We start from the raw sequence: 25,614 nt of genomic DNA on the forward strand, positions 1-25,614 counted from the left end.
CAAAGGAATTCACATAAACCCTGACAACCTCTCCAGTTTGTTACTTTGCACATGGGTACATAGTTAAATGTATTTGAAGAGGGGCTTTGGTGAGGCCCAAGTCCTCCTCATGATTTGGCTAAGGACGTGGATAGATGTTAAGCAACTACAGCTCTCTAAGGAAGCAGACAGGCTGGCAACATGCTGTACTGTTACTACACTTCATCCATGAATGCCTCCTCAGAAAATGCCATCCATGGCAAAAGATACAGACCATAATATAACACGTCTTATGTTTATAACAATTCATACTCATAACAATTTTACAAAGTAATTACACTGGATGAAAACACCCACTGGGCTACATTTCATTCAAACAAATGAGACAATAGAAGAGATCATCAGGAGGCTTGGTTTGGCCTTACTTTACCCCATTATAATACTTTGAATGAAGTAATGAAACTAGAATGGCCAGATATGAAAACAGAAAAAGTGGGTGTTATATAAAGCCTTTAGGTCAAAGTGAGTTTTATTAAAAATCCCTGGCTGATATCAGAGGTACTTAAAGATTAAGAATAGCCATTTTAACCTCACCCGCAAGCCAGACAGGAACTGAATTGAAGCCACAGAAGGGCTTAAGGAGAGGTTGGGGGAGGCAGCCGCAGCACTGCACTTAAAGACTCCAGGCTAAGCACAAAGTCAACAGAAAACCCACTGCTAGCACAGCTTCTCAGGAGATACAGATTTAGGAGAGTATTTTCAGAAATATCTTCAAAGACTTGAAAGCTAGTCACTGCTTCAACTCACAGAGGCTGTTTGATGTAGATTAGTCATGTTTGGGACGGTCTGGTTTGAGGAAAATACAAAACAGCATTTAAATTGGACCCTTTCTGACTTTTGAGTTAACATTGCAAGAAAACGTAATAAATGTTTAATCCCATAGTAATATAATGCAGTGCTCAAGTGGGTGACTTGAAACAATTCTGCTGTAGTTCAAAATTAAAAGATTGAAATCTATAGCATTTGGTGGATCCAACAGGGAATTAAGCATACCATGTGTGTCTGCATAGTGTCTGTGCGTACACCTTTGTGTGTCTGTGTCTGTATACCTGTGTGTGTGTGTGTGTGTGTGCGCATACCTAAATCCATTTCCCACAGTCATATGCATGGAGTGTACAAAACATTTAGGAACACCTCTTTTCATGACAGACTGACCAGGTGAATCAAGGTGAAAGCTATGATCTGTTATTGTCACGTGTTAAATCCACTTCAATCAGTGTAGATGAAGGGAAAGAGACAGGTTAACAATGTATTTTTAAGCCCTGAGACATGGATTGTGCATGTGTGCCATTCAGAGAGTGAATGGGCAAGACAAAACATTTAAGTGCCTTTGAACGGCGTATGATAGTAGGTGCAAGGTGCACCGGTTTGAGTGTGTCAAGAACTGCAATGCGGCTGGGTTTTTCACACTCAACAGTTTCCTATGTGTATCAAGAATGATCCACCACCCAAAGGACATTCAGCCAACATGGCACAACTGTGGGAAGCATTGGAGTAAACATGGGCCAGCTTCCCTGTGGAATGCTTGACACCTTGTAGAGTCCATGCCCTGACAAATTGAGGCTGTTCTGAGGGCAAAATGGGGTGCAACTCAATATTAGGACGGTGTTCCTAATGTTTTGTGCACTCAGTACAGTATCCATTTCGTACGGTGTGGAGCAAGATTACCACAGCAGCATTACATAGGATACTCAGGGTCTCAGGATTCATTTAAAGTGAGAGACATACACCACTCATTAACTATAATGCCTGCTATTGATGTCCTAGCTGCTCCTATATTCCAACCACACGGCTGGAGTTATTATATGGCTGTTAAAAGCACTACTCTACAGTCCATGGAGTCTTACATGAAGACCATTACAGCCATGCTCAACAGTTGGACTGCGGACACTTTTGTCATTTTTTGGGGAACTCAGTTGAGCTTCAACTCCTGGTATATGAACACACATAAGGAATGGCAAAATGTGTAGAATTGCAGGAAATGTGCTTTTAAACGGCAACAATTTCTCTATGCCAACAAGTGGGTGTGAACAATTTGAGGTTGCATGGGTTGTGAGGTGGGGGCTTGTTACTATGCTGATAAATGACTATCCATTCGGATCTTTGCCACTTAGGACATTTGTGTGACCAGAGCTTCTCAAATAGTACTTGAGTACCGCTGCCACACACACACACAATATACCCTCTTACAGGCAGAATCCTGATTCAAAGGACATACAGGAGAGATAGTGAGTTAGTAATGTATGGTATCACGGTCTTCACCTCCACACCAGTGTTAAACTCCATGAGTCCTGATGGGGGCTGTTGGCTAGGGTGAGTGGTAGGCCGTCTCATTGAAACTGTCCATATCTTTTCCCCATATTCCCCTCTGAATACCCAGGGAAACATCCCGAATGTCTATCCCTTCAATTAGTCTCCCTTTCCATCAGTCACTTATGGCCTCTAAAAGATAGTTAAAAGGTGAGTGGAGAAGATGAGTGGAGGAGGAGGGAAAAAGGAGTAATGATTCGGGACCATTAGTAACGCGTGGTGGGAGGGGCGCTGGATGAGCGGGTGAAGGGTGATGATAACACATTCATTAACAGGATGTAAAACCACGCTTTAAAGATGAGGGCAATCCATTATTATTTCAGATCTACCAGAGTGAGTGTTGGCAGCTTGGGTAAAAAGCAGAAAGATTGTCACATATGAATGGCACCTCTCGCTCTCAGACAGAGATAGTGCAATTAGCTGATTAATTAGACTCCTGTGGATCATGTTTATGAAGAGGTTGGATGCAAACTCTACAACTGTGTTTTTTTATGTTCCTCGCAGACGGCCGGGTAATTGCATGCAGTGGTAATAAGTGTGTTAATATGATCCCTAACATGAAAGGAAACAGGGAGAGTGATATACACTGCTCAAAAAAAGGGAACACTAAAATAACACATCCTAGATCTGAATGAATGAAATATTCTTATTAAATACTTTTTTCTTTACATAGTTGAATGTGCTGACAACAAAATCACACAAAATTATTAATGGAAATCAAATTTATCAATAATAATAATAATAATAATAATAATAAAATTAATAAAAAATTTATCAACCCATGGAGGTCTGGATTTGGAGTCACACTCAAAATTAAAGTGGAAAATCACACTACAGGCTGATCCAACTTTGATGTAATGTCCTTAAAACAAGTCAAAATGAGGCTCAGTAGTGTGTGTGGCCTCCACGTGCCTGTATGACCTCCCTACAACGCCTGGGCATACTCCTGATGAGGTGGGGGATGGTCTCCTGAGGGATCTCCTCCCAGACCTGGACTAAAGACCTGGACTAAAGCATCCGCCAACTCCTGGACAGTCTGTGGTGGATGGAGCGAGACATGATGTGCTCAATTGGATTCAGGTCTGGGGAACGGGCGGGCCAGTCCATAGCATCAATGCCTTCCTCTTGCAGGAACTGCTGACACACTCCAGCCACATGAGGTTTAGCATTGTCTTGCATTAGGAGGAACCCAGGGCCAACCGCACCAGCAAATGGTCTCACGAGGGGTCTGAGGATCTCATCTCGGTACCTAATGGCAGTCAGGCTACCTCTGGCAAGCACATGGAGGGCTGTGCGGCCCCCCAAAGAAATTCCACCCCACATAATGACTGACCCACCGCCAAACCGGTCATGCTGGAGGATGTTGCAGGCAGCAGAACGTTCTCCACGGCATCCTCCATATCTCCTGATGTACTAGCCTGTCTCCTGGTAGCGCCTCCATGCTCTGGACACTACGCTGAAAGACACAGCAAACCTTCTTGCCACAGCTCGCATTGATGTGCCATCCTGGATGAGCTGCACTACCTGAGCCACTTGTGTGGGTTGTAGACTCCGTCTCATGCTACCACTAGAGTGAAAGCACCGCCAGCATTCAAAAGTGACAAAACATCAGCCAGGAAGCATAGGAACTGAGAAGTTGTCTGTGGTTATCACCTGCAGAACCACTCCTTTATTGGGGGTGTCTTGCTAATTGCCTATACTTTCCAAATGTTGTCTATTCCATTTGCACAACAGCATGTGAAATGTATTGTCAATCAGTGTTGCTTCCTAAGTGGATAGTTTGATTTCACAGAAGTGTGATTGACTTAGAGTTACATTGTGTTGTTTAAGTGTTCCCTTTATTTTTTGAGCAGTGTATAACCCTGAAAATATTTTTGCACCCATAATTACTGTAGTACTCAGATAATCTTAAGTGCACAACACCTGAGGACTGTTTTATGACGTTTGACTTTCATAGGAACACAGTGCAAATACACCAGCTATCAATCACCTACGCAGACTTCATAATGATATCAACTCGAGCGCAATAACCTGGAGGTCGACAACATTGGCCAACTGCTATCAATATTTGTATTCTAAATAAAAGGGAAGGAAAACTCATTTTGGATAAAGGCAGTAAATGTCAAATGTTCACCTTCACGTGGGGAGTCAGAATTAACAGCGTGATGACAATCATCTTGAACCTCAATGATTCTCTCATCATGCGGAATGTGTTACAACAGGCTTTAGTAAAGAAATAGTAAACATACAGTATAAATCCCTCTCATTGAGATACAGTAAGGGAATATAGTCAGGCAAAGTGAAAGGATACATATTTGATTGACAGTCACAGAGGAGAGACAGTAGACCATTACATTTTGCTCATTTAGCCAACGCCTCTGAAGATAGAGGGTTAGCGCCTAATTAATTAACAGGTGCTTCACTTCAATGTATTGAAAACGTCTGTAAAAAAAACAACAGTTAACCCCTCGAGGCGAAAGAAAACGCCTAACCACCAGATTGTGATAATGGAAAACAAAACGCTTCAAAGGGAGGCAAAACAACCAATTAAGTTGACATAAAACTTGTGCAGAGTGTCTGAAGATGAAATCAACTAATAAAGTATAACCTTTCAAGTATTCTCATTTCAGTACAACCATTCAGATGAGGGAGGACAAACATTGAAGAGGCTGTTGATTTACATAGACGGTGTCTGCTCCAAAAGTAGGAATTGGCATTGGGGGTGACACGTGAGATAAACCTGCTGGAACTCGTGCTACGGGTGGGTGCTGCTATGGTGACCAACGAGCAGAGATAAGGCGGGACTTTACCTAGCAGGGTCTTGTAGATGACCTGGAGCCAGTGGGTTTGGCGACGAGTATGAAGCGAGGGCCAGCCAACGAGAGCGTACAGGTCGCAGTGGTGGGTAGTATATGGGGCTTTGGTGACAAAACAGATGGCACTGTGATAGACTAGATCCAATTTGTTGAGTAGGGTGTTGGAGGCGATTTTGTAAATGACATTGCCGAAGTCGAGGATCGGAAAGATGGTCAGTTTTACAAGGGTATGAGTGAAGGATGCCTTGTTACGAAATAGGAAGCCAATTCTAGATTTAACTTGGGTTGGAGATGTTTTATGTGAGTCTGGAAGGAGAGTTTACAGTCTAACCAGGCACCTAGGTGTTTGTAGTTGTCCACATATTTTAAGTCAGAACCGTCCAGAGTAGTAATGCTGGACGGCCGGGCAGGTGCAGGCAGCGATCGATTGAAGAGCATGCATTTAGTTTTACTTGTCTTTAAGAGCAATTGGAGGCCACAGAAGGAGAGTTGTATGGCATGGAAGCTTGCCTGGAGAGTTGTTAACAGTGTCCAAAGAAGGGCCAGAAGTATACAGAATGGTGTCGTCTGCGTAGGTGGATCAGAGACTCACCAGCAGCATGAGCGACATCATTGATGTATACAGAGAAGAGAGTCGGCCCAAGAATTGAACCCTGTGGCAGCTTGGCTGTCGGAACCTTGGTAATTAAATTTGTGTGCGGTGCTCTTTCATTTTCAAGTTTTCTACTCCGCTAGCCAGCACCTTGCCTAAATAGGTGTGCGTTTCTTTTTCTTCTAGATTACCCCCATAGAGACTGCCAGAGGCTCGGACAACAGGCCCTCTGATTTGACACACTGAACTCAATCTGAGAAGTAGTTGGTGAACCAGGTGAGGCAATCATTTGAGAAACCAAGGCTGTTTAGTCTACCGATGAGGATGTGGTAATTGACAGAGTCGAAAGCCTTGGCCAGGTCAATGAATACGGTTGTACACTATTGTTTCTTATCGATGGCGGTTAAGATATCATTTAGTACCTTGAGAGTGGCTGAGGTGCACCCATGACCAGCTCTGAAACCAGATTGCATAGCGGAGAAGGTACGGTAGGATTCGAAATGGTTGGTGATCTGTTTGTTAACTTGGCTTTCGAAGACCTTAGAAAGGCAGGGTAGGTTAGATATCGGTCTGTAGCAGTTTGGGTCAAGAGTGTCCCCCCCTTTGAAGAGGGGGATGACCGCAACTGCTTTCCAATCTTTGGGAATCTCAGATGACACGAAAGAGAGGTTGAACAGGCTAGCAATAGGGGTTGCAACAATTTCGGCAGATAATTTTAGAAAGGGTCCAGTTTGTTTAGCCCGGCTGATTTGTAGGGGTCCAGATTTTGCAGCTCTTTCAGAACATCAGCTCACTGGATTTGGGAGAAGGAGAAATGGGGAAGGATTGGGCGAGTTGCTGTGGGGGGTGCAGTGCTGTTGACCGGGGTAGGGGTAGCCAGGTGGAAAGCATGGCCAGCCGTAGAAAAATGCTTATTGAAATTCTCAATTATAGTGGATTTATTGGTGGTGACAGAGTTTCCTATCCTCAGTGCAGTGTGCAGCTGGGAGGAGGTGCTCTTATTCCCCATGGACTTTACAGTGTCCCAGAACTTTTTTGAGTTTGTGTTGCAGGAAGCAAATTTCTTCTTGAAAAAGCTAGCCTTGGCTTTTCTAACTGCCTGTGTATATTGGTTTCTAACTTCCCTGAAAAGTTGAATTTCACTGGGGCTGTTCGATGCTAATGCAGAACGCCACAGGATGTTTTTGTGTTGGGAAAGGGCAGTCAGGTCTGGAGAGAACCAAGGGCTATATTGGTTCCTGGTTTTACATTTTTTGAATGAGGCATGTTTATTTAAGATGGTGAGGAAGGCACTTTTAAATAATAACCAGGCATCCTCTACTGACGGGATGAGGTCAATATCATTCCAGGATACCCAGGCCAGGTCGATTAGAAAGGCCTGCTCGCTGAAGTGTTTCAGGGAGCGTTTCATAGTGATGAGTGGAGGTCGTTTGACTGCTGACCCATTACGGATGCAGGCAATGATCACTGAGATCTTGGTTGAAAACAGCAGAGGTGTATTCAGAGGGCAAGTTGGTTAGGATGATATCTATGAGGGTGCCCTTGTTTACGGCTTTGGGGTTGTACGTGGTAGGTTCATTGATAATTTGTGTGAGATTGAGGGCATCAAGCTTAGATTGTAGGATGGCCGGGGTGTTAAGCATGTCACAGTTCAGGTCACCTAGCAGCACGAGCTCTGAAGATAGATGGGGGGCAATCAGTTCACATATGGTATCCAGAGCACAGCTGGGGGCAGAGGGTGGTCTATAGCAGGTGGCAACGGTGAGAGACATATATTCTTAAAAAGAAGGGTTCCAAAATGGTCCTTCAGCTGTCCAATATGAGAACCCTTTTTGGTTCCAGGTAGAACTCTTCTGGGTTCCATGTAAAGGGTTCTACCTGGAACCAAAAAAATAGTTGTTCAAATGGTTCTCCTATGGGGACAGCCCAAGAACACTTTTAGGTTCTAGATAGCACCTTTTCTTTTAAGAGTGTAGTCCCAAAATGTTTTTGCTTGTCAGCAATCAAGTGTTCAAGATATGTAACTTTCAAAATACAGAAATTGTCCCCGTATTTTGATAGTTACATATCTTGAAAACTTGATTGCTGACAAACAAAACATTTTGGGACTATGTCAACCATGGACTAATGAAACAAATACCAAACAATCGTTTTGGGTGGAGGAGGGTTTTTTAAGAGGAGGGTGCTGGGGAGAGAATTATCCCTGTTTCTCAGTCTTCTCCCCTCTTGGCTTCCCGCTACTCCACCAACGTGTGAATTACAGAGCACTCAAAAGGAGAGGAGGAGGAAGAAGAGGGGTCAGAGGGAGAAAGAGTAAAGAAAGAGTAGAAACTTATGACAAACACTGGCTACAAAAATCAAGCCACCAACTTTGAACTTTCTTCCCAAATCTAAAATGAAATCTTACTTTCTTGATGGCCTACATAATTTTAAATATTCATAGCCTACATAATTTTAAATGCTGACACACTGCCCTAAGACTTATGCACAGGGAACAGAAAGCGAGGAAATTACCTTCAGTCTATTCTTGGAGAGAAATACAGCAGATAGATGGAAAAATCTCATTGTCTTCCTGACTTCTGGCGCCGAGAGAGATGGCCGCCTCGCTTCGCGTTCCTAGGAAACTATGCAGTTTTTTGTTTTTTTACGTGTTATTTCTTACATTGATACCCCAGGTCATCTTAGGTTTCATTACATACAGTCGAGAACAACTACTGAACATAAGAGCAGCGTCAACTCACCATCAGTACGACCAAGAATATGACTTTCGCGAAACGGATCCTGTGTTCTGCCTTTCACCCAGGACAACGGAATGGATCCCAGCCAGCGACCCAAAAAAAACGACTTCGTAAAAGGGGGAAACGGAGCGGTCTTCTGGTCAGACTCCGGAGACGGGCACATCGTGCACCACTCCCTAGCATTCTTCTCGCCAATGTCCAGTCTCTTGACAACAAGGTTGATGAAATCCGAGCAAGGGTATCATTCCAGAGGGACATCAGAGACTGTAACGTTCTTTGCTTCACGGAAACATGGCTCACTGGAGAGACGCTATCGGAGTCGGTGCAGCCAGCTGGTTTCTCCACGCATCACGTAATCACAGCCGTGTATATTCCCCCCCAAGCAGACACATCGTTGGCTCTGAACGAACTTTATTTGACTCTTTGCAAACTGGAATCCATATATCCGGAGGCTGCATTCATTGTAGCTGGGGATTTTAACAAGGCTAATCTGAAAACAAGACTCCCTAAATTTGATCAGCATATCGATTGCGCAACCAGGGCTGGAAAAACCTTGGATCATTGCTATTCTAACTTCCGCGACGCATATAAGGCCCTGCCCCACTCTCCTTTCGGAAAAGCTGACCACGACTCCATTTTGTTGATCCCTGCCTACAGACAGAAACTAAAACAAGAAGCTCCCGCGCTGAGGTCTGTTCAACGCTGGTCCGACCAATCTGATTCCACACTCCAAGACTGCTTCCATCACGTGGACTGGGATATGTTTCGTATTGCGTCAGACAACAACATTGACGAATACGCTGATTAACGATTAAAACATTCCCAAACCAGAAACCGTGGATTGATGGCAGCATTCGTGTGAAACTGAAAGCGCAAACAACTGCTTTTAATCAGGGCAAGGTGACTGGAAACATGACCGAATACAAACAGTGTAACTATTCCCTCCGCAAGGAAATCAAACAAGCTAAGCATCAGTATAGAGACAAAGTAGAATCTCAATTCAACGGCTCAGACACAAGAGGTATTTGGCAGGGTCTACAGTCAATCACGGATTACAAAAAGAAAACCAGCCCCGTCACGGACCAGGATGTCTTGCTCCCAGGCAGACTAAATAACTTTTTTGCCCACTTTGAGGACAACACAGTGCCACTGACATGGCCCGCAACTAAAACATGCAGACTCTCCTTCACTGCAGCCGACATGAGGAAAACATTGAAACGTGTCAACCCTCGCAAGGCTGCAGGCCCAGACGGCATCCCCAGCCGCGCCCTCAGAGCATGCGCAGACCAGCTGGCTGGTGTTTTTACGGACATATTCAATCAATCCCTATCCCAGTCTGTTGTTCCCACATGCTTCAAGAGGGCCACCATTGTTCCTGTTCCCAAGAAAGCTAAGGTAACTGAGCTAAACGACTACCGCCCCGTAGCACTCACTTCCGTCATCATGAAGTGCTTTGAGAGACTAGTCAAGGACCATATCACCTCCACTCTACCTGACACCCTATACCCACTCCAATTTGCTTACCGCCCAAATAGGTCCACAGACAATGCAATCTCAACCACACTGCCCTAACCCATCTGGACAAGAGGAATACCTACGTGAGAAAGCTGTTCATCGACTACAGCTCGGCATTTAACACCATAGTGCCCTCCAAGCTCGTCATCAAGCTCGAGACCCTGGGTCTCGACCCCGCCCTGTGCAACTGGGTACTGGACTTCCTGACGGGCCGCCCCCAGGTGGTGAGGGTAGGCAACAACATCTCCACGCCGCTGATCCTCAACACTGGGGCCCCACAAGGGTGCGTTCTGAGCCCTCTCCTGTACTCCCTGTCCACCCACGACTGCGTGGCCACGCACGCCTCCAACTCAATCATCAAGTTTGCGGACGACACAACAGTGGTAGGCTTGATTACCAACAACGACGAGACGGCCTACAGGGAGGAGGTGAGGGCCCTTGGAGTGTGGTGTCAGGAAAATAACCTCACATTCAACATCAACGCAACTAAGGAGATGATTGTGGACTTCAGGAAACAGCAGAGGGAACACCCCCCTATCCACATCGATGGAACAGTAGTGGAGAGGGTAGTAAGTTAACTTCCTCGGCGTACACATCACAGACAAACTGAATTGGTCCACCCACACAGACAGCATCGTGAAGAAGGCGCAGCAGCGCCTCTTCAACCTCAGGAGGCTGAAGAAATTCGGCTTGTCACCAAAAGCACTCACAAACTTCTACAGATGCACAATCGAGAGCATCCTGGCGGGCTGTATCACCGCCTGGTACGGCAACTGCTCCGCCCACAACCGTAAGGCTCTCCAGAGGGTAGTGAGGTCTGCACAACGCATCACCGGGGGCAAACTACCTGCCCTCCAGGACACCTACACCACCCGATGTCACAGGAAGGTCATAAAGATCATCAAGGACAACAACCACCCGAGCCACTGCCTGTTCACCCCGCTATCATCCAGAAGGCGAGGTCAGTACAGGTGCATCAAAGCTGGGACCGAGAGACTGAAAAACAGCTTCTATCTCAAGGCCATCAGACTGTTAAACAGCCACCACTTACATTGAGTGGCTGCTGCCAACACACTGACTCAACTCCTACCACTTTAATAATGGTAATTGATGGGAAATTATGTAAAATATATCACTAGCCACTTTAAACAATGCTACCTAATATAATGTTTACATACCCTACATTATTCATCTCATCTCATATGTATATACTGCACTCAATACCATCTACTGTATCTTGCCCATGCCGCTCTGTACCATCACTCATTCATGTATCTTTATGTACATATTTTTTATCCCCTTACACTTGTGTCTATGAGGTAGTAGTTTTGGAATTGTTAGCTAGATTACTTGTTGGTTATTACTGCATTGTCGGAACTAGAAGCACAAACATTTCGCGACACTCGCATTAACATCTGCTAACCATGTGTATGTGACAAATAAAATTTGATTTGACTTCCTCCTCAATAGATTTTTTAATCAAATAGAAGCACAATAACTTCTCTCCTCCTCTTCGAGATGAGGGCCATCTGCTGTGGAGGAAGCCAGTGTCCAGAACCATTCAAAAGTTTTCAACAGCAGCGGCATCTGTCACTGCTCTCCATACAGTAGATGCCAGAAGCAGTAGGCTAGTTAAGCAGGTTGTGTCTGGAATCCAAGAGAGGACGATCGGTCCGCCAAACGGTCCTGATGGAATTTGAAGCCGTCAAACATGAAACGATTCAACAACAATTCTAGGGCACCTTTCATGCCGTTCCATGTTCTACCCCGCCGCCATGTCACATTCCAACAGTGAATTGTCTGTGGCAATATGCTTGTCTGTTTTCATTCAGAAGCCAGGGCCCCGGGGATGATAAACAAGCAGGAATTATTGAACTGGAAAATTGTGTCACTGAACTGGAGTCATTAAAACTTGTCTTGTTTTTCAACCACTCCACAAATTTCTTGTTAACAAACTAAAGTTTTGGCAAGTCGATTAGTACATCTGCTTTGTGCATGTCACAAGTAAATTTTCCAACAATTGTTTACAGACAGATTATTTAACTTATAATTCACTGTATCACAATTCCTGTGGGTCAAAAGTTTAAACACACGAAGTTGACTGCCTTTAAAAAGCTTGGAAAATTCCAGAAAATGATGTCATGGCTTTAGAAGCTTCTGATAGGTTAATTGACATAATTTGAGTCAATTTGAGGTGTACCTGTGGATGTATTTCAAGGCCTACCTTCAAACTCACTGCCTCTTTGCTTGACATCATAGGAACAGCCAAGACCTCAGAATTTTCTTTGTAGACCTCCACAAATCTGGTTCATCCTTAGGAGCAATTTCCAAATACCTGAAGGTACCACGTTCATCTGTACAAACAATAGCACGCAAGTATAAACACCATGGGACCACACAGCCGCCATACCGCTCAGGAAGAAGACGCGTTCTGTCTCCTCGAGATGAACGTACTTTGGTGCGAAAACTGCAAATCAATGCCCGAACAACAACAAAGGACCTTGTGAAGATGCTGGAGGAAAAAGGTACAAAAGTATCTATAGCCACAGTAAAACGAGTCCTATATTGACATAACCTGAAAGGCCGCTTAGCAAGGAAGAAGCCACTGTTCCAAAACCGCCATAAAAAAAAAACAGACTATGGTTTGCAACTGCACATGGGGACAAAGATCGTACTTTTTGGAGAAATGTCCTCTGGTCTGATGAAACAAAAATAGAACTGATTGGCCATAATGACCATCGTTATGTTTGGAGGAAAAAGGGGGAGGCTTGCAAGTCGAAGAACATCATCCCAACCATGAAGCACGGAGGTTTTCAGCATCATGTTGTGGGTGTGCTTTTCTGCTGGAGGGACTGGTGCACTTTACAAAATAGATGGCATCATGAGGGTGGAAAATTATATGGATATATTGAAGCAACATCTCAAGACATCAGTCAGGAAGTTAAAGTCTGGTCGCAAATGGGTCTTCCAAATGGACAATGACCCCAAGCATACTTCCAAAGTTGTGGCAAAATGGCTTAAGGACAACAAAGTCAAGGTATTGGAGTGGACATCACAAAGCCCTGACCTCAATCCTATAGAAAATATGTGGGCAGAACTGAAAAAGTGTGTGCAAGCAAGAAGGCCTACAAACCTGACTCAGTTACACCAGCTCTGTCAGGAGGAATGGGACAAAATTCACACAACTTATTGTGGGAAGCTTGTGGAAGGCTACCAGAAACATTTCACCCAAGTTAAACAATTTAAAGGCAATGCTACAAAATAATAATTGAGTATTCTGATCCACTGGGAATGTGTTGAAATAAATAAAAGCTGAAATAAATAATTCTCTACTATTATTCTGACATTTCACATTCTTAAAATAAAGTGGTGATCCTTACTGACCTAAGACAGGGAATTTGTACTAGGATTAGATGTCAGGAATTGTGAAAAAATGAGTTTAAATCTATTTGGCTACAGTGTATGTAATCTTCTGACTTCAACTGTATATATCAAATCAAATCAAATTTTATTTGTCACATATACATGGTTAGCAGATGTTAATGCGAGTGTAGCGAAATGCTTGTGCTTCTAGTTCCGACAATGCAGTAATAACCAACAAGTAATCTAACTAACAATTCCAAAACTACTGTCTTATACACACAAGTGTAAGGGGATAAAGAATATGTACATAAGGATATATGAATGAGTGATGGTACAGAGCAGCATAGGCAAGATACAGTAGATGGTGTCGAGTACAGTATATACATATGAGATGGGTATGTAAACAAAGTGGCATAGTTAAAGTGGCTAGTGATACATGTATTACATAAGGATGCAGTCGATGATATAGAGTACAGTATATACGTATGCATATGAGATGAATAATGTAGGGTATGTAAACATTATATTAGGTAGCATTGTTTAAAGTGGCTAGTGATATATTTTACATAATTTCCCATCAATTACCATTATTAAAGTGGCTAGGAGTTGAGTCAGTGTGTTGGCAGCAGCCACCCAATGTTAGTGGTGGCTGTTTAACAGTCTGATGGCCTTGAGATAGAAGCTGTTTTTCAGTCTCTCGGTCCCAGCTTTGATGCACCTGTACTGACCTCGCCTTCTGGATGATAGCGGGGTGAACAGGCAGTGGCTCGGGTGGTTGTTGTCCTTGATGATCTTTATGGCCTTCCTGTAACATCGGGTGGTGTAGGTGTACTGGAGGGCAGGTAGATTGCCCCCGGTGATGCGTTGTGCAGACCTCACTACCCTCTGGAGAGCCTTACGGTTGAGGGCGGAGCAGTTGCCGTACCAGGCGGTGATATAGCCCGCCAGGATGCTCTCGATTGTGCATCTGTAGAAGTTTGTGAGTGCTTTTGGTGACAAGCTGAATTTCTTCAGCCTCCTGAGGTTGAAGAGGCGCTGCTGCGCCTTCTTCATGATGCTGTCTGTGTGAGTGGACCAATTCAGTTTGTCTGTGATGTGTATGCCGAGGAACTGAAAACTTTCTACCCTCTCCACTACTGTTCCATCGATGTGGATAGGGAGGTGTTCCCTCTGCTGTTTCCTGAAGTCCACAATCATCTCCTTAGTTTTGTTGACGTTGAGTGTGAGGTTATTTTCCTGACACCACACTCCGAGGACCCTCACCTCCTCCCTGTAGGCCGTCTCGTCGTTGTTGGTAATCAAGCCTACCACTGTTGTGTCGTCCGCAAACTTGATGATTGAGTTGGAGGCGTGCGTGGCCACGCAGGCGTGGGTGAACAGGGAGTACAGGAGAGGGTTCAGAACGCACCCTTGTGGGGCCCCAGTGTTGAGGATCAGCGGGGAGATGTTGTTGCCTACCCTCACCACCAGGGGGCGGCCCGTCAGGAAGTCCAGTATCCAGTTGCACAGGGCGGGGTCGAGACCCAGGGTCTCGAGCTTCATGACGAGCTTGGAGGGTACTATGGTGTTGAATGCCGAGCTGTAGTCGATGAACAGCATTCTCACATAGGTATTCCTCTTGTCCAGATGGGTTAGGGCAGTGTGCAGTGTGGTTGAGATTGCATCGTCTGTGGACCTATTTGGGCGGTAAGCAAATTGGAGTGGGTCTAGGGTGTCAGGTAGGGTGGAGGTGATATGGTCCTTGACTAGTCTCTCAAAGCACTTCATGATGACGGAAGTGAGTGCTACGGGGCGGTAGTCGTTTAGCTCAGTTACCTTAGCTTTCTTGGGAACAGGAACAATGGTGGCCCTCTTGAAGGATGTGGGAACAACAGACTGGGATAGGGATTGATTGAATATGTCCGTAAAAACACCAGCCAGCTGGTCTGCGCATGCTCTGAGGGCGCGGCTGGGGATGCCGTCTGGGCCTGCAGCCGTGCGAGGGTTAACACGTTTAAATGTCTTACTCACCTCGGCTGCATTGAAGGAGAGACCGCACGTTTCCGTTGCAGGCCGTGTCAGTGGCACTGTATTGTCCTCGAAGCGGGCAAAAAAGTTATTTAGTCTGCCTGGGAGCAAGACATCCTGGTCCGTGACGGGGCTGGATTTCTTCCTGTAGTCCGTGATTGACTGTAGACCCTGCCACATGCCTCTTGTGTCTGAGCCGTTGAATTGAGATTCTACTTTGTCTCTGTACTGACGCTTAGCTTGTTTGATAGCCTTGCGGAGGGAATAGCTGCACTGTTTGTATTCGGTCATGTTACCAGACACCTTGCCCTGATTAAAAGCAGTGGTTCGCGCTTTCAGTTTCACGCGAATGCTGCCATCAATCCACGGTTTCTGGTTAGGGAGTATGTGGACACCCCTTCAAATGAGTATATTTGGGTATGACAGGTGTATAAAATTGAGCACAAAGCCATGCGATCTCCATAGACAAACACTGGCAGAAGAATGACCTTACTGAAGAGCTGTGACTTTCAACGTGGCACCGTCATACAACAGGATGCCACCTTTCTAACAAGTCAGTTCATCAAATTTCTGCCCTACTCGAGCTGCCCCTGTCAACTGTAAATGCTGTTCTTGTGAAGTGGAAACGTCTAGGTGCAACGTCATCTCAGCTGCAAAGTGGTAAGCTACACAAGCTCACAGAACGGGACCCCCGAGTGCTGAAGCTCGTAAAAATCGTGTCCTTGGTTGCAACACTCACTATCGAGTTTCAAACCAACTGTAAAGTTTGTTGGAGGAGGAATAATGGTCTGGGGCTGTTTTTCACAGTTCGGGCTAGGCCCCTTAATTCCAGTGAAGAGAAATATTAACGCTACAGCATACAATGACATTCTAGACGATTCTGTGGTTCCAATTGTGTTGCATGACAATGCCCTCATGCCCAGAGCGAGGTCCAAATGGAAATGGTTTGTCATGATCGGTGAGGAAGAACTTGACTGACCTGCACAGAGCCCTGACCTTTACTTCATCGAACACCTTTGGGATGAATTGGAACGCCAACTGCGAGCCAAGCATAATCGCCCAACAGCAGTACCCGACCTCACTAATGCTCTTGTGGATGAATGGAATCAAGTCCCCGCAGCCATATTTCAACATCTTGTGGAAAGCCTTCCCAGAAGAGTTTGGCTGTTATAGCAGCAAAGGCCTTCCATCACTCAATTATCAATAATCATCAAATACAATAATTTAAATGGCATTATTCAAATGCATTATTACTGCTACAGGAAGAACACTCATATATCATTGTTGTTCAACAAAGTAGAATTGGAAGAATAATGACTTGAGTACAATAAATACTGATTCATTGGGGCATCAGCCTCGACACACCAATAGCGTTTGCTGGCCGAAAGTACTTAGCACCTCCGAATGTAATTTGAGCACTGATTTTTATACATAGAATCGCGTGAAAAATGTCAGCATTCAGACGTCTACAGCGCGCTCTACGATCGGCAGACGAACGCTAGATCCACATTCGGTGCGATGTGATTGGCCTTGGTGAGAAAGATCGAAAGGTCAGAACTCAATTTAAAAAACGAGGTCAAATCATGACGTTTGTTATCTTCGGGTCGGAATGTCGGGAGTTCTAGAAAGACGCCAGAGTTTCCGAAATTATTTTCCAATTCGGAGCCCGGCTTTTTTTGGGTGTTGAGAGCGGTTGTATAAAACCAATTGGTATGTCAAGCAAAGCTCTTAATTTCGACTCGCCATACATGTGGCGCCTAAACTGTCCGTAAGATAGCTTTAAGGAGAGGCAGCAGTGAGAAAAGCTCTCTCTCTCTCCTGCTTGCTCTCTCGTTTATGCGACTGACATTCAAGGCCTCAAGTTGCTTTCTTATTTAATCCTGTGAAGTAGATCACAGAGGGAATTGACTTGTGGCCTAAATCTGTCATCAGCTCACTGTTGTAAAGCTGTTTCTCTGCAGGATCATTCCTCTGACTCTGGCTATGGGCAGTAAAATATATTGGTATTCAATGTCAGTTGAAAAGGACCTGAAGCAAGTCAAAAAAAGATCTTTTTTTTAACAAACACTTTGACCTTCACTAAGACAGTCCATGACATAGACAACAAGATGATAAAGCATCATATTTATTGCTCTGCAACATTCTCCAAATAATAAAGTTTCATTTAACAAATGTGTATAAAAATACATTATCAAGCCATCCACTTGCCACTGTACATGCACTCTATAAATTAAAAGTTTCCATTATCGAGATCACCACATCAGTGTGTGTGGTTCTGTTACCACGGTGATGAAACATCAGCGCACATACTTTACCATAATATTAATAATAGATTTTTGTCTGCTATATTCAGAGAGGATAGGGTAAAAAATAGATGGCTGCAAAGTACAGTTAGAGTAGGGATATACACACCACTGATTATCACATCATTTACATGTCTCCCACATCAAATATGCCTGTACATTCATGAAGGGGCGGTGATTTCTGTTAGCAAAAAGGCACCATAACTAAAAGATGAAATCTCATCCTGAATTTAAAATGTTACCTCTACATTCTGAAAATTAAATCCTTGAAGTAAGCTTATGGGGACAGATCACCCTAAAACAGTTCAGATTGTGGTTCCCTTTTACGTAGTGACTACATATGACTTCATTCAGCCCTTTATTTCAAAAACAATATTTTATTAGAACGAGAACTGTTCTGTGGGTTACCTGTGATTTCCAGGCTAGTGGTGATGTCTCAGACAGAGTATTGTTTCTGATAGAATCATCTCGAGGTTCAAGCTGTACTTTGTCGAAATGAGAAAGAAATGGAAAACTTCATAAATATGCTGCTTATAAATCAAGGATATTGCGTGAAAATGACATCCCTTTGCAGAGGGCTTAAATGCAGAGGGTGACTAGTAAGTTGTGTGTACATTTTATTAGTATTTTTATTTAACTAGGCAAGTCAGTTAAGAACAAATTCTTATTTACAATGACGGCCAAACCCGGACGACGCTGGGCCAATTGTGCGCCGCCCTATGGGACTCCCAATCATGGGCGGTTGTGATACAGTTGTGTAAAAGCAAAACTAAATGTAGAACGCAATGCGATTGGGGAAAAAAAACAAGATCTCTTAACAATATAAGCTTATATCCATGGTTGGAACCTGAACGTCTGGTTAGACTTTTCCCACAAGGCCCTCTGCTGCCATCCGTCCACTGAAGATGACATCATTGACCGAGACGCCATCATAAGAGGACCCAGCCAGACTAAGGGGTAGATTGTGGTCTCTGATGTACTGTCTCATATTTTCTGTTGATAGAAAAACCAAGCCCAAATCAACAGATATTCACAGTAGATAGGTATATTAAAAAAACGAAACCTATTTTTCGATACAGGGCACAGAGATCAGAGATACCCAGCACAAAAGCAAAAGTCAAATCTATTAAATGAAGACTGTCCTCATCTTACCAAGTCGTTTCCAATGTCCAAGGTAATATTGAGGAATGCAGTCCTAGAGAAGATAAATTACATATTAAGACAACAATTATATTAGCTGTCCTGATCCCAGACCTGTATGAGCTAAAGCCGTCGCTTAACTATCATCGTAATGCCAAGGAGTTGGCTAAGCACATACAGACCTGGAACCAGACGACAAATGGTGGAGGACGTTAAAACTAAGAGTGACTGGACAGGAAAGCAGGCACTCAGATCACATTTATGGAAGATAGCAGTGAAAGATGAATCCATCCTGTCAACAAATTTTAAAAAATAGGACATTTGTTCCTCTACAGTGTCAGTTCGGAAGTGATTATCGCGTCGTCTATCTATACAGACCATACCATTCAAGTTCAACTCTTTGTCTTGCTCAAAACTTCCTGCTATCTCTGCTGCTTGGTTGTTGGTTGACATGGGAGCGCAGAGAGATAACACAAATGGAAAAGGATTTGTTGGTGCTGATTAAATAAATGACAAGACCATCTGAGCATACAACAGGGGGAATGACTTGGTACAAGGGAAACATCAGGATTTGAGCTAGAACCAGGGAGACACAGCACTATGAATACTGATGTAGCTGACTTGGGGTAGTGCGTGTCTGTGAAGATGTGTGTGTAGGAGTAGGGGAAGAGGATCTAACATCCCAGTCCCTCTCACCATCCTGCCTATCTAGTTCCATAGAAGGAAAGAGGGAGAAAGACCAATACAGAAACAGAGAGGAGCCATCTATCTGGTGAGATGGTGATCATCAACAGGCTTGTTGATCTGTTTGCTCCAGTCTTGCTCCCCTGGCACAGGGCTAAGTTATGACATAGTGGAGCTCAACTGAATACATCGGTGGTTGGTTCGAATACTAACTGAATCCAGGGCCCAATGAGGACCTCTGGTGACACAGTGGTTAATGAATGAAATTGAACAAGAAGAGGCCTTTGATTCAAGTCTCTTGAAACACACACACACCTTACCTTGAGTAATGCAACGATGCTCCAGATAGGTGGTGTGGTAACACCCAGGTGTGATGTCACGGCCTGGGTAGCCCTATCCAGGAGGAGCTGCTCAGTCACTTTCTCTGGATTCCCAAACACTTCCTGGAACCAGGCCCCGCCCATCATCACCTTGGGAACACAGACAGTACACACACAGCGGATTAAAATCATCAAAGCTTCATGATTAGTTGGTTATTTTAATCAGCTGTGTACTGCTAGGGTAAAAACTAAAGCATACACCCAGGGGAGGCCCCAGGACTGGGTTTGGGAAACCCTGATTTAGAAAACTGTCTGTCTGCCTGCCAGCCAGCTTAATAATAAATGAATCATAAAACATCCTTTGTCCTAAAGGACCTATAAGACCATCAGTGAAGAAATGGAACTACATTCCAACAACAGCCTTGTTCAGGGCTACTGAGTTGAAGTCCCACGGATGGCTGCACCATATTTGCCTTGGCCAGCAGCTTGTCTGTTTGCATAAACTGATGTGTCTAGAGAAACAGGCTGCCCAGTAAACAAATCATGTCTTAAGAAGGTGAGGAGGAACATCAATAATGGAGTGACATATGTTGTAGAAGTCAAGTCACATGGCACCAGAGGCTATTTGCAGTTAGTTATACAGTATAACCAGGGTATTCCAAACAGAAACTCCCTCCACAACCTTCCTGTGACATGACCCAATAAGCCTAAATGAGGATAGGGCTGGACTGTGTAAGGGACATGGGGATCTGTCATCCTCACGTCTAAAGCATGAATCATTTACGCTGAGCGTAATCCTGTATATCTTAATGGGTTCCACTTTAGCTTATACATGGAATTTTAATTTAATTTTTAATTTTACCTTTATTTAACCAGGCAAGTCAGTTAAGAACAGATTCTTATTTTCAATGACGGCCTGGGAATAGTGGGTTAACTGCCTGTTCAGGGGCAGAACGACAGATTTGTACCTTGTCAGCTCGGGGGTTTGAACTCGCAACCTTCCAGTTACTAGTCCAACGCTCTAACGCTCTAGGCTACGCTGCCGCCCCAGGTTGGTCCCTGCCATGCTGTGCATTATTAACATAGGGAAGTATTCTTGCAAGGCCTATAACACACACATTATGTAATTGTTTGTGTATGAGAGAGAATATAGTACATATATATTGTGTGTCTCTTACTGTTAGTCTGGTGGTGTGTCCTCCAGTGCGGTTGTGCTGGGGGAAGGGCACAGAGTCATAGACCACCCCTAGGAGACCTCTGTCTTCTGAGGATGGCACCAGGTGGCCAAAGCCCTGAGGCCACACAAGACAACACTCATATTAGATACACACACATTCTGAAACACACGCATACCCATACAAAATAACAGAGAATCTTCTAAAACAAATTGCTTCATTCTCATTGAGTGTTCTCACAGTGACAGGCAGGACGGAACCCTCGTACTCCAGGTTTACCACGGCAACGGTCACTGTGGCAATCTCCAGTAGCTGCTGTGACAGGGGCTGTGCAGCAGAAGGCAGTGCTGAGGCCAGAGCTAAAACAACACACACTCACAACTGAAGACCAACACCACACAGGCTTCCAGGTCCACAGGCAGAACGGCAGGGACTGAATTTAAAATCATGTTTGAAGTTAAAAGATGTAGGTTCAGAGGTCAAGTTTAGTAAAAGTTCATTTACCTTTTGCGGGTAGAGCAGAAATGATATGATCAGCTTTGATGGTGCCGACCTCCAGTTGAATCTTTGTTAAAAAATCAATTCCACAGACATCAGTTGATTAATTTACTCAATTTAATAAACAACTTAAAAATGCATATACAGTGGGGCAAAAAAGTATTTAGTCAGCCACCAATTGTGCAAGTTCTCCCACTTAAAAAGATGAGAGGCCTGTAATTTTCATCATAGGTACACTTCAACTATGACAGACAAAACGAGGGGAAAAAATCCAGAAAAATCACATTGTAGGATTTTTAATGAATTTATTTGCAAATTATGGTGGAAAATAAGTATTTGGTCACCTACAAACAAGCAAGATTTCAGGCTCTCACAGACCTGTAACTTCTTCTTTAAGAGGCTCCTCATTTCGTCTGTCATAGTTGAAGTGTACCTATGATGAAAATTACAGGCCTCTCTCATCTTTTTAAGTTTGAGAACTTGCACAATTGGTGGCTGACTAAATACTTTTTTGCCCCACTGTACCACCACAACTCCAGTGCAATGGCAGTACACATACATGTGTCCCAACCCCCAGGTCTCTAGCAGTCTCACCTCCCAGCCGGTGCCATTCGTACTTAGCCCCATCACAGGGGTGTCTTTGTGCACCTCTACACGTCCCCCATTCTTCATCCTCTCCTCTAGGGCTTCTGGAAGGTTCTGTAAGCCCCTCTTCAGTGACCACTGGGCCCAGTTCTCCTGAGCGGCCCTCTTGGCCAGAGTAGAGGGGGGTACGTCTGGTTCAGGGCCTGGGGTGACAGTCACACTTGTTATTCATCTACTCATTTAGACAGGTCAGCAATAGGACTGTTATGGGGACCTTTTAGACTCTCAGAATTCCTATGTAGCTTCGGTGTGGTGGCGGACTCTCTCTCACCTGAGCCCAGCAACATCCCCAGGACGATGGAACCTCTGGCCTTCTCTGCGTTGTAGAGTGGCGGGAGACAAGAGCGCACACTCAGCTTCCTGCAGTCCCCTGCAAACACTCCCCTGCACAGGCTGTCGATGGCAATGTCTGCAAGCTGCAGAGGGAAGAGGAGCATACTGTCACTCTGAACTAATGTGGAAGTTGTGTGGACATCATTTAGGGTCTTTTTTTTAACACCATCACACCTCAGTGCCCAGCCTTCTCGACACGAAGGAATGAACAGACTCATCCTCCTCCTTTCCTCTGCTGATCAGTATCTCCTTCAGTACGCTCTGGACCAGAGGACGAGAGAACGGAGGGACTGTACGCACTACTCCACTGGATGGAGAGACAGAGAGGGACAGAGGGTGACTGACTACCTACAGTTGATTCATTTCACCATGTTGTGAATGCATGAACATAGCTGTTTGTGTCTAACATGGTACTATTTTATCACTCATCCTTACCCCCCCCTTACCCTAAGCCAGAAGGCATCTTGTGTAGCTGGCCTCCCACGTAGAGGTAACGGTTCTTAGAGGCCACGTGATCATAGGTGACTGGCAGGACCTCACTCTCCAGCCCCAACTCTTCCACCTGTAGAAAACAGACTTCTATATATATTTTCTCTCTCTCTCTCTCTCTCTCTCTCTCTCTCTCTCTCTCTCTCTCTCTCTCTCTCTCTCTCTCTCTCTCTCTCTCTCTCTCTCTCTCTCTCTCTCTCTCTCTCTCTCTCTCTCTCTCTCTCTCTCTCTCTCTCTCTCTCTCTCTCTCTCTCTCTCTCTCTCTCTCTCTCTCTCTCTCTCTCTCTCTCTCTCTCTCTCTCTCTCTCTCTCTCTCTCACACACTCTCTCACACTCTCTCACACTCTCTCACACTCTCTCACACTCTCTCACACACACTTCACAGTGCCTACCATGTTGAGTGTGTTTCGTCCCACGGCTCCTGCTGGTCGAATCCCTCTGGGTCCATGTTCAAACACAGCTCCATCCTCCCTACGAGTTGAGCTTAGCCAGCCTCCGAACCGTCCAGCCCTCTCCAGCAGCACTATCTACACAGACAGAGAATGTTGTACCTGTGCAGGGCCTAGTGGGCATCTCATAATAGTGTAATAAAAGCTTAATTACAGTATGTTTGGCCTTACAGTAGAGATGTAGTCTACCTGCATGTAGCATATGTGGAGATAGTTGTGGTAATGATATTTACCTTGGAGACCTGGGGGCTCTTGCTGAGGTGGAAGCAGGCTGACAGGCCCCCGATCCCCCCTCCCAGGACAGCCACTGTCTTCTGCATTTAGCCCTACGATGCCCAGCTCTGTGCAATGGGACAGAACAGTGCTGTAGTGTCTATTTTGTACCCTACAAATGGCATTAAGAGCAACTGAGCAAGCCAAGTCATGTTACTAGAAACTTCGGTGAAGGGACCAAGCTTGGCTTTGGTTAACGAGGGGGGAAACAAGGACAGCTGCACACTATCAGACCGGTAACTGTCAAGTGGCCTGGCCAAGCCTACTTGACCCCATGAGGAAGTGTTTTTGAAGATGAGCTTCCCCACAGGGTGATGCAGTGACAAGGATTTGTGGAATTCAGCTATGACTACATCGATTCGCTCAAGGTCAATACTTCTAAAAAGTCATTGTTAAACACTTACCTTGTACCTATGTTTGTCCTCTGTAGTTCTGTGCCTGTTCGCTGAAATCCATACTTTTTAATAAAATGTTCATTAAATACAATTCCTATTTTCTGTTGCTCTAAAATGGTATGTCATGTGCCAATTGAATTTCAGATTAGGCAGGATAATGTACGTTTTAGAGCAATCTTTGAACAATAGAAAATGTGGAAATGGTCAGTGGTTGTATTTGACAAACGTTTTGGTAAAAAGTATGGACAAAGGCACCCAACTACAGAGGACAAACATAGGTACAAGGTAAGTGTTTCATAATTTTAATTTTTGGCCGATGTAGTCAGTGACTGACTTCCACAAAGCCTGGTCCCTACTCAACTCCATTGGTGGAGATAATCAGAAACTTCCTTCACCACGGAGTTGAGTTTAGTTAGCTACAAGGGCCCGTTACTAAAACAATATGACGGTGTCTCTCACTCATCAAACAGATGACTGACAGAGAGTTGTAGCCTATGTCTCCCACTAATCTGAGTGGAGAAGGAGGGTTGGGTCTGGGTGGTGGCCCCTGATAAGATGACATAATGACAGTCCCTTTTAATCTGCTTTCTGGAGACTCAGAGAGACAAGAGAAATGTACTATTGAAATAAATACTTTCTTGTACAGTCAGTGACAGTTTTCACTGGGGAAACAGTTGAGCATATGTCTAGCAGTAGCTGGATACAGCAATAGCCTAAATACAGCTAGCTTGAAGATTATATTTTTTATTGTGAACACTTCCTAAAATAATGTTTTACTTTAGCTTATTTGGTAAATATATATATATATTTTTTTAACTCTTCTTGAACTGCACTGTTGGTTAAGGGCTTGTAAGTAAGCATTTCACGGTAAGGTCTACACTTGTATTCGGCGTATGTGACAAAGTTTGATTTGCTAGCTATTTATCTAGTTTGATAAGTAAGGCTAGTGAACGTGTAAAGGCATGATGCCAAATTACACTAGGGGCCAAAGGCAGTCATTCGGTTGTGGGCAGGTTTACTGTAAATGACAATACACCGGCAATATATCTAATCCAACAAAGTAACGTTAGTTGTTTTGAAGGAGTCTTCGCTCACAACACCTGTTGTCAGGTGTTATCCAATGCATTCAAAATAAACGTAAACGTTGTTAGCCGGTTAGCAAGCAACACAACTGGGAAAAAGTGTAGCATACGTTGCAAAGGAAGGCACAGCTTCACGAGAGGTAAACAGACATATCGATATGCTTATTGGAATAAAAGTAGAAATGTCTAGAATTTACCTTTTGCGATCTAAAGTTGGAGTCACGACTCATATGAACCTCCGTGACATAACGTTGATGACAGAGGACTTCGTCGCTGCTTTGAACAACCAATTACAATCACCGATTTCGTCTTTTTTGCTGGGAATCCTTTGCTTGTTCTTTCTGTTTTCTGTATGGCTGCCATCTAGTGTATGGGAAAGCACTTACACCATGGCTGCTTTCTTTTATTGCTATGTGGAGTTCATAACCGTCCATAAATACAATGACTC

The 25,614-nt window shown here is 44.4% G+C and overlaps 1 protein-coding gene across 1 annotated transcript; it reads right to left on the bottom strand.

Annotated features, from left to right (window-relative positions):
• Window positions 1-17,489: 17,489 nt before the first annotated feature.
• LOC118367786 (protoporphyrinogen oxidase-like) lies at window positions 17,490-25,524 on the bottom strand. Its single transcript, XM_052494624.1, has 13 exons — window positions 25,364-25,524; window positions 23,650-23,757; window positions 23,360-23,494; window positions 22,925-23,040; window positions 22,653-22,785; window positions 22,417-22,561; window positions 22,095-22,288; window positions 21,507-21,567; window positions 21,243-21,361; window positions 21,006-21,119; window positions 19,828-19,977; window positions 18,836-18,878; window positions 17,490-18,676 (listed from the first exon to the last, which is right to left on the bottom strand). Exons 2-13 carry the CDS (start codon window positions 23,734-23,736, stop codon window positions 18,543-18,545), a joined length of 1,431 nt encoding a protein of 476 aa, XP_052350584.1. The 5' UTR covers window positions 23,737-23,757; window positions 25,364-25,524; the 3' UTR covers window positions 17,490-18,542.
• Window positions 25,525-25,614: the final 90 nt, after the last annotated feature.

The sequence above is a fragment of the Oncorhynchus keta genome, chromosome 34 (genome assembly GCF_023373465.1).
Source record: "Oncorhynchus keta strain PuntledgeMale-10-30-2019 chromosome 34, Oket_V2, whole genome shotgun sequence".
Taxonomy (NCBI): domain Eukaryota; kingdom Metazoa; phylum Chordata; class Actinopteri; order Salmoniformes; family Salmonidae; genus Oncorhynchus; species Oncorhynchus keta.

What these genes read in the sequence shown, in the direction of transcription:
- LOC118367786 (XM_052494624.1), bottom strand. Translation starts at nt 23,736, where the DNA reads ATGCAGAAGACAGTGGCTGTCCTGGGAGGGGGGATCGGGGGCCTGTCA. An exon ending in AGAGCCCCCAGGTCTCCAAG is followed by an intron (nt 23,495 to 23,649) that starts GTAAATATCATT and finishes CTGTCTGTGTAG; the next exon opens with ATAGTGCTGCTGGAGAGGGC. An exon ending in CGAATGGCACCGGCTGGGAG is followed by an intron (nt 21,568 to 22,094) that starts GTGAGACTGCTA and finishes TTTTTAACAAAG; the next exon opens with ATTCAACTGGAGGTCGGCAC.